The sequence below is a fragment of the Lingula anatina genome, chromosome 9 (genome assembly GCF_051362555.1).
Source record: "Lingula anatina isolate TDL-2025a chromosome 9, LinAna3.0, whole genome shotgun sequence".
Taxonomy (NCBI): Eukaryota; Metazoa; Brachiopoda; class Lingulata; order Lingulida; family Lingulidae; genus Lingula; species Lingula anatina.
The window spans coordinates 3,190,851-3,200,109 of record NC_141775.1 but is presented as its reverse complement, the minus strand read 5'-3'; the positions used below and the strand labels follow the sequence as shown (position 1 = coordinate 3,200,109).

Sequence of the window (9,259 nt, the reverse complement as noted above, 5' to 3'; positions counted from 1 at the left end):
GTCACTAACTCGAGACGGGACTGAGACGGGGCACAGAAAAGGGGTAGGCTTACTACGGAGTCCAGACAGTCTGTTAGTGAAGCGGATACTTCGCAATCATTTTTTAAGTCTGTATCATATATGCATATTTGGATCAATGCATCCAAACTGATGCTACAGGGCAGATCCAGTATTATTTGAGGGGGGGGGGGGGGGGGGGGGTCCGAGGATGCGAAGCTGCCCCCCCCCCCCCCCTTGGCGTGGGGTTTGGGACCCGCTTAAGGGCCCCTAAAAATGGAATTTTTTTTTTCAATAGACCAGCCAACTTTAGATAAACGATCTACAAATAATATTGTTAAAAATTCAGACCACAGTCTAAGTTTAGTTTCAGTTTAGCTTAGTAGCCCATTTTGACTTTCATGTAGGCCTAGGCCTACCTTCCTAGGCCTACCAGAATATAAAAAATATTTTGATTTATTGAAATATTACTCTCCAATATTTCAGTGTACCGTCTTTGAGGAATACACTCCGTATTAGTGTAGAGTCGACCACAATTTACTTCTTTTAGAGACGACAAAGATCTAGCGCATGTACGTGTACAGGTGTAGGCCTATAGCCTTTAGTTTCTACGATGTGTTTTTTTTTATTCTTTATTTTTTATTTTTTTTTTTTTTGAGTTTAACATCAATGACCCCCAGAGCCTTAAAATTAACTTGTTACTTAGAGTAATGCAAGTTCGGTTTTTAAAAAGCAAATAATGAATTTTCTGGAAATTTCGATTACCAGAAAATGAAGATCTACAGTCCGATTTCATGTTTTAAGTTTTAATTTTACCGTTAAGGCCTATAATTACATGTACGAGAGAATTAACCATATACAATTTCCATTACAATAACAACAGAAGATTTAAAAAACCTATAACTCAAAAACGGGTTTGCAGATTGTTATTTTTTTCAACAATTTTGGGCAAGGTGTAGGCCCTTGGTGATAAAGTGTTAAGTTTTGGCATTTTTGAAGAAAACTTATGGACACGTATGATTTCATTACCAATACAAAAATCGGCTTCGTGATAATATATGCATAACACCACTGTTAAACGTTTTCGTTGTGATTTTATTGAGACAAAAAGTTAAAAAGGATGACTTCAGTCAAAAAAATCCAGTACAATCACTTAGCGCTACTTTAATTTCAGAAAGGATTTTTTTATTTTGGCACAGCGTCCAAAATTGCCATCAAAAATGAACTCGGCGTTAAAAGTTTTTTTTTACCAATCACATCGCGCTAGACTTACAGAATCAACCAATCAACGGCGAACTGTTCCTGATTCCCCGACAGGGGTAACTGACCATTGTCCAGGGTGAGCTTATCGTGCAGGAAATGAGGAACTTCTCTCCGCCAACGGTGACCCACCACGAAGCCCCATTGTAACTCCACCGGCTAAAGTCGCATCCGCAGCTGCTGCCCTGAACTGTGTACGTTTTCTTCTTCATCTGGCAGTCAATCGACATATCCGAACTCACGATGTTCTGCGGGCATTGGATTTCGTAGATCTCGCTACCCTGCTGGAGCTGAACTTTGAGATTCGACCCCCAGTAAGGGTTGGTCAGTGTCTTGCACGAGCAGGATGGGGATGTCACTGGCCGTTGGGTGACAGGGGGTTGAGTGGGTTTTACAGTGGCTTTGGTGACTGGTGGTAGCGTCACTTGCTGCTGGTTGGCGCACCCGCTGTTGACAGAAGATGGCGTCTGACTTGGCGGGGACTGTTGGGTTCCGTAAACTACCAGCTTCACGTCGTACACGGTACCTACAAACGAGGATATCATAGGAATGTATGTAAATATTTCTGAGAAAAAAGCCTTAAAATTGTCTGATGAACTTTATTGGAAAAGGGCCTTGTAGGCAACGTTTAAGATATTAAAAGGGGGTAAGGGGATCCTAACTATAAGTAAAAAAAATACTGATTGAATTTTTGTTTGGCTTGGGCATGCAGCTTACTATCAATATCACAAAATGCTTGTACATGTATATCCAAACAAGAAAATTTAACGTCGCCACCTCAACCATCTTCTCAAAATTTGTCCACCTTACCAGAATGGCCTTGGTTAGGGTACAGGCTATCGATGACCACCTGCCACGTGCCTCGGCCCTGCTCTCCCCAGAACTGGACGCTGGACACTGTCAGCTCCAGATACGCTGACCACTGGTCATTGGGTCTACCGGGGATCATGACGGACTCCGTGCGGGACGGGGAACGCAGGTTGACCTTGACAAAGCCGCGCTTGGTGAATTTCGTCAACACGTACAGCTGCACGTGCTCCACGTGATTGACAGCGCATTTCCAGCTTGGAAGATCTAGGGACACGGTTCCAGGAATGGTTCTGTTTAATATAATATAATATAATATAATATAATATAATATAATATAATATAATATAATATAATAATTTACGCTGCACAATACCAAACTTACAATCTTGCCAACATTACAGTAAAGATTAGGAGAATGAGGTTATACGTGTAATTAGGCCTTCTTTTACTGGAGCATTCGCACTGTTAATATTGTGGCAAACCATACAGACCATGCCAAACAACATATTTTGCAAATATTACAGCAAAAGAAAGATCCCAAGAATGGAATTATAAATATTATCTCTATATATTTGTTACTTTTGTACCTGTTAATATTGCGCAGAGTTACCTCGCAGGACTTTAAGGCTGGTACTGATCGCCATTTCTCAGCGTAGCGCACCATCTTCTCGGCGTCCAGCAAACCGAAACCGAAAGCACGACTCACTAGAAAAACACATACAAACAATCAGAAATTATAGGATGGAAAAAATAATAACAACTTTTTTTTAAACTCTCAAACGGGGCCGTACTTCGGGACGCAGAAAGAACGTCGTCCAGTGTAAAGGGGAGGGGGGGGGGCTTAAGGAGCGTGTACAGTTATGACGTCACCTTTTTTCCCTGCCGCGTTCCAGGACCAGAGATTGCCTCTACCAAAGTTGTTGTTGGCAGTTTCTGCGATCAGATGTTGCACGTCACGGGCACTAAGACGAGGGCTGTTGAAACAGAAAAGAAGAATGAATTAGTAGGCCTATTATATGTTACATTTTTAAAACTTAAAACACATATTTATCTATTTACTTTATGAAGGTAAAGCATCTTTTTTCTCATTGTTATGTTAAAATCAAATAAGATAATTAATGAAGATTTACAAATCAATAGCAATAACAGTAATAACTCGCGTCATTTCTGATAACATGTAGCTGAAATGATTTAAAACCCTCTATCGTAAAAAAAATCATTGTGCTTATTCATACTGTGCTTACTTCGCCTCCAGCGCCAAGGCAATTATACCAGCCGCCAGGGGCGCTGCCGCCGAGGTCTCCCCAAAATCGCTGGTGCAAGATGATCTGCCTGTGGTTCCTGGTGTAATCTGGAAATTTTTCGAGGAAAATATTTCAGTTATTATACCAATATCCGGTAGATTCAGTGCAGTGAGCATTCATGCTAATCTATTTTTTCTTAATTTATCTTTTATTCACTTCCGTTTTTTTTTTTTTTTACAAATCTGAATTTTTGTTCACATTTTACCTTAGTTTCTGGGGTATGTTTCACCTTATAGTATTGTGAAGTCTTATGATTTTAATTTCAAACTCAGTAAAACCTCTCCTGAAACCCGTTTGTCAAAAGCTTAATATTATCTGTGTCAAAATATCACACTAAAGGTATCCAGCATAACAGCTTATTGTTAGAGCATGATCTTACGATTCTATTCGGTGTCCAGTCTTTACTGGAATCCCTCGTGAACGTTGTCGCCATTATTGCCCCGCACTGCTCTCCGCTGGACATCATTTCTCCGTCCGCTGTCACTCCGCTGATCGGAATGGTGTAGATGCTGTTGGCAAACCCGTCATAAGCGCAACTGTCCCCGTTCGAGCCGCCATTGCCCGAAGCGAACACGTATATGGACCCCCTGCCTCCTCGACCCTAAAAGGAGATGCTTTTGGAATTTGTCATCTACGCCATTGGGAAAAGCTGGATCGTTTAAGGGATTCACAATCGTTAACGTTTACGGGATGTACCTTCCTTTTTAAGGTCTGAATTGGAAAAGATAAGTAGCTTTTCAGGAATTCTTCTTTTAGACGAATAACAATTAAGTTTTCAACCCCTACTGGGGGCCATCCTGTACCTGTGTGGCCCCCCTCTGCAGGGCCTCAGCTGCACGTGCTCCAAGAGGTTTTAAGTCAAACCCGGTCCTTGCAGACCCCCAGCTACAGCTGTAAATGCTGACGTCATACATGGATGACGTCAGAGCGTTTGCCTCCATGAGATCAGTGGTAGGGTTGTCTCCATAGAGACGTATACCTGTAGCAGAAAATTGAAAGTTCGTCAAAGATTAAGAAAATTTGTTCAACATTTTTGGACTTTATTCTCTTTCATACCCTCATTGTGGCCCCTAAGTTGGATGTTCAGTCAAATACCATATGACACCCTAGCAAGCATTGGGTCAATTTTTGGGTCAACGCACTGTATGGCACGCTGTAGCCAACTGTGGGCAACGCTGGGTAACCTACGGTATGCCAACCTAGGGCCTTAAGGTAATGCTGTATCAATTAACACTGTGCCACCCTAGGAATACTATGCATTATAATCAACGCTGGACCAACCTAAGTTATGCTTGAATGTAACCAAAGCTGGGCCAGCCGATTCATACACCCCAGCAGTCTCCTACCTGCTATTTTAGCCCCGGGTGCCACGCCCACCCCGCATACTCCGTTAGGTGCAGCGGCTATGATGCCTGCAGCGCTGGTACCATGACTGAAACAAGATTGGTATATATAAAATACCAAATTAACCAAATTAACTACATTCTATACAACTTAATAATATTTTCTATTAGATAATAAGAAATTAACAAAATATGAAGTCTGCACTGACCCCCCCCCCCCCCCCCCCCCCCAGTGACAAAACAAAGCAATATCTTTTACACTCACAGCTAGAGTGTGTTTTTTCTTCATTTGGGAAGGGCTGAATGCTGAATCCGCTTAGATGTTTTGACGGTTTAAAATGACATGGAATTTAGTTGTAACATCACAGATACATGGGGATTAAAATACTGTAGGCCTATCCGGATAATATCGGAAAGTTACTTATTCACCCGACTGTACATGTCACTCACTTGTCGCTCCACAGGTTCCCGGGATCGGATGATCCAGCCCAGTTTCTTTGGTAGTCGTAACTCTTATCTAGATTCTTAAAAAAATCGAATTCTGTAATTGCAGCATTGCGTTTGATATGAGTCAAGGCTTGTAACCTTAAATAATGTATTGACTTTTTTTTTGCTTTTCTTTAAATGGTTATTGTTAAGTTGGCCGTACAAAACTTTTTCGTATTACAACTGTATATCCATCGTAGGCAAGAAGATTGCCCTCTGTTCTGCAGCAAATAGACTACATGTACTTAACCAACTGATGAAAGTTATGGTTCAAATACATACTAAGTACACAGTCAGATTTGCCATGAAAATTTTATGTCTGGGAATTTAGGGACAGTGAATAGCCCAGGAAGGGTGGCACGATACTCACCACTGCGTCTTTGAGATCTCTGTGCCTAGACCACACGCCGTCGTCTACCACCGCCACAAGAACGTTCTGTCCAGTTTTCCCCATACACCAAGCTTGTGTGATCTTACTGTCTAGATTCCTCCCACTGCCCTGAAATCATCATCGTCATCATCATCATCATCATCATCATCATAATAATAATAATAATAATAATAATAATAATAATAATAATATAAGTGGACCGTGTGGTACTCGCAGTATCGAGCAATACTGAAAACACAAAGCGCTGTTACTGGTATCTGAATGCATCGTACGTGTATACGTGAATCTGAAATCCCTACGTACACTGTATGTACGCACATACGCACGCATATGCTTCACACTCTTCTACGTGTGACCTGCCAAAAAGTTTATCTGTCAAACCCAGAACCGCTTGACACACTCCCCAAGGTCAACCTTGAAGGTCAAAGGTCAAACTTACCATGTACCACTGCTGGTAGTACCAAGATGGGTCGTTCACGTTGAGATTTCCATATTTCGCTAGTTGTCTTTTGACTGCTGTCTGCTGTTGCGTCCACTGCAAAAGTGAAACATGTATTGGCTTTGTTTACTGCATACGTGCCTAAAGGCAAAGTCACTTGTGGCATACATGGTATGTGGTACCTTCGCTGGGAATAATTGAAAAATGACGAAGGCACATACCTGGCTAGTGAACGGGAATGATAGATTGAATACACTAGAAAACAGAAGTGACATAATTTAGTTGTGTTTGATTATATATTGTTATATTGAACTTCACTCTTTGAATGCATATATGATTCAGGAAAAACGTCTCAGACTTCTTAATTACTTATGCTGTCTTCTTCACTCAGTTTACGATGGACGGTAGCGTCTTTCTGGTGATGGAGTTTGAACATGATGTGAACGAATAGATGTCCTCGAATATCTATAGATATAATATATTATATTCCACTTCATAGGTAACAATTAAAAAGTAGGTTTCATACCCGCAAGCACTCCCATGCCTAAATAACACCCCCTTCAAATATTTCTGGATCCGCTCCTGTCTGGGCATGAATATCAAGAAATACACATCTGTAATAATACGGCGTTTTTTTTTAGAGATGGGATCGTTCCAAATATCAAATGCAGCCTTGGTAGATTAGGAACACTGAGGAGGATCTGGAACTATTCGGATTGGTTGATATACGAGTATTTTGCCCTACAGTATTACTTTGATATATGGAAAAGGAAAAGGAGGCGATCGAGTTTCCAAAGGCAAAATTGTGAATTTTTCAACAAATGTAATGAGGTGAGAGTTTAGGAACTCTTTTGTCTGCATTTTATAACGGGAAGGAGACTGCTATTGATCAGAGCTGAAACTTTAGACCATATTATCACATTAGTCTGAAAGTAATACCTACGGACAAAAAAAATCTTGAAAATGTTGCCAGTTTTTTTTAACCTAGGTAAGGTGCTCTCTTCAAAATGGCGCCCTTTCTGCTTATGAATTGGGCATTTCTTGTAATATATAAACTCCTATCCGATCGTCTAACCTTGTCTTAAGCTCTCGTCTTACATACTACAGCCCTTTCTTATCTGACACATCGTGGTTAGTAAACTAAATGTCATGACTCCGTAATCAACATAATCAAGTAAGCAGCTTAAAGGATGATATGGCATAGTTTCTTTGGTTGTGAGACTTAAGATGTGTTGTTACTGAAGTTGGTTCGACTGAACACGGCACATATGCCTTACCCTCTACCAGGGCGACAGATTGATTTTTCACAAGATAATCACAGATATGTCTTTAAATAAATTGACGGTTATTTGTTTTTTCCCCCCATTTTTCTCTATAATATCTGCCACCCTGGCAGAGGGTACATATACCCCATCTTCACAAGTGACCTGGTTACGATCAGGTCACCATAAACAGTGTAACTTATCCCTCCGGCCGCCCACTGATACTTAGATAGATAGATCGCATGGTATAAGATGGCTTAGTTTGAATTGAATTGAATTGAACTGAATCATAACTTGAAATCCTTCAGTAATATTCACTTGATTTTAAATTTACACTGCATGGGTGGGTTCAGGTTAAAAGCTTTGGGGACCGAAAAATGACCATAAGACCCATTATTATGCAACTTAATTACAGGGTTTTTTTGACCCAATTACAGTTCTGAGCCCATTCTGGCCGAGGATTGCTCTTATTTTAATGTTCCTTGAATCTACATCACTAAGACCTCATTCCCATACCTTGTTCGATCTAGCGGAGGGGATTTTTTTTGTCTGACACGCCTACTGAAGCTGTTAGGGGGTAATTAACTATTAGCAGCTTCATTAGGCGTGCCAGATATGTAAGCTACTTAAACGGAGGGCAATTTAGCGAGAATCCCCTACCAAATTACTTTAGGTCTATAATATTGTACTTTCTTTCTGATGAAATAAATACTCAACAATTTCTGCCCCATACTGTAATTATAATTACTAACCTTATCCTCGTAGTCAAACCCATATTTGATGGCGAGGCGCCTAGCCCCCTCATTGCCTCCAAGAATTTTTACAGCCCATTGGTTGGTGTAAGAAGGCCTGTAGTATGGATATCTGTAAGAAAATGAGGCAAATTACAGCTCTACAGGTATTATCTTTCATGCATGTCAAAGTCAAGGGAAAATCTGTTGTAGCAGACTTCACACAAGGACTAAGACTTGGCTGAGATGTCTAAAATCAGATAGCCGACTATGCGAAGTCAACTTTAATTTGCGATGCTGGTAACGAAACTTTTTACGAATGGCTGGCTCACAATTTATGTTGTTGACATAACTGAATGAGCAATTCTCACCAACTTTGCTCATATGTTCTTCGAAACAGTATTGAAAGCAGGATACCTTTTTTTTTTTTAACTGGGCCGTGGAACAGGAACATATACCGCCCGGCAGTTTCCTATATCCGTTAAAAACAGTTTTGGTTTTATTTTTATGTTTTTTATCGATACGTTTACAAACCCAAATTCCACAAGGCAAAATTTAATAAGAGTAACAAAGTATCCTGTTGTTGGTTATTGGAAGACCTAGTCAACACGTTTTCATGCCTAAAAGATTCATATACTTTGGAAGCCTCCTACAACGCAGGACTCCGCCACAACTAAGACAAAATATAGATAACAATAAAATTTAAATAACTCTAAAATATTAAGAGATTCGAATTTGGGTGTACCTAAAAACGCATCTTTTTCTCCTAAATAACTGTCGTTCCAGAACTATACATCAAATATTGTGAAAAATCTTTTGCGAAATGCCCACAAAAAAAAAAAAAAAAAAAGAAACAGAAAAAAAATCATTGAAACTACAGTATAACATCGGTCGTTGGTGTAAGAATAAATTTAATCCCTCGGCTTACCTGCATTCGGCAGTAATAATAAAGCACAACGACCATAGTGCGAAGAACCACACCATCTTCTCTCTGACTCTTTCTTCGTTGCTGAGATCCACACAAGTTACCTGTTTGCTACCGTGTAAGCTCTGTGGCTTCCTTATCTGTTGGCAAACGGGAGGACAGATTGAGCTGTATCGACACCCACGTCTTTATATCTCCAGCACTAGTTCGCACTGTCGTGATCCTCGTGTCCTTGTTGATCCAGGATCTACCGAAGAAGTGGCTTCAATTATAATTGTGCAATATGTCCATAAAAAATATTAGTTCGTGGT

At 40.4% G+C, this 9,259-nt stretch overlaps 1 protein-coding gene across 1 annotated transcript; it reads right to left on the bottom strand.

Annotated features, from left to right (window-relative positions):
* Positions 1–1,071: 1,071 nt before the first annotated feature.
* On the bottom strand, positions 1,072–9,187 carry LOC106174937 (neuroendocrine convertase 2-like). The gene is made up of 13 exons (XM_013556716.3): positions 8,952–9,187; positions 8,045–8,156; positions 6,031–6,126; positions 5,571–5,699; positions 5,165–5,238; positions 4,718–4,803; positions 4,175–4,350; positions 3,751–3,972; positions 3,312–3,418; positions 2,938–3,041; positions 2,655–2,772; positions 2,068–2,357; positions 1,072–1,783 (listed from the first exon to the last, which is right to left on the bottom strand). The coding sequence occupies exons 1-13, from the start codon at positions 9,005–9,007 to the stop codon at positions 1,275–1,277; spliced, it is 2,079 nt and encodes a 692-aa protein (XP_013412170.2). The 5' UTR covers positions 9,008–9,187; the 3' UTR covers positions 1,072–1,274.
* Between the last annotated feature and the right edge of the window lie 72 nt (positions 9,188–9,259).

Coding starts and splice junctions, on each gene's coding strand:
- LOC106174937 (XM_013556716.3), bottom strand. CDS start 9,007: ATGGTGTGGTTCTTCGCACTATGGTCGTTGTGCTTTATTATTACTGCC. Junction 5,700..6,030: donor ACTACCAGCAGTGGTACATG/GTAAGTTTGACC, acceptor TGATGATTTCAG/GGCAGTGGGAGGAATCTAGA. Junction 2,358..2,654: donor ACTCTGCGCAATATTAACAG/GTACAAAAGTAA, acceptor TATATTAAACAG/AACCATTCCTGGAACCGTGT.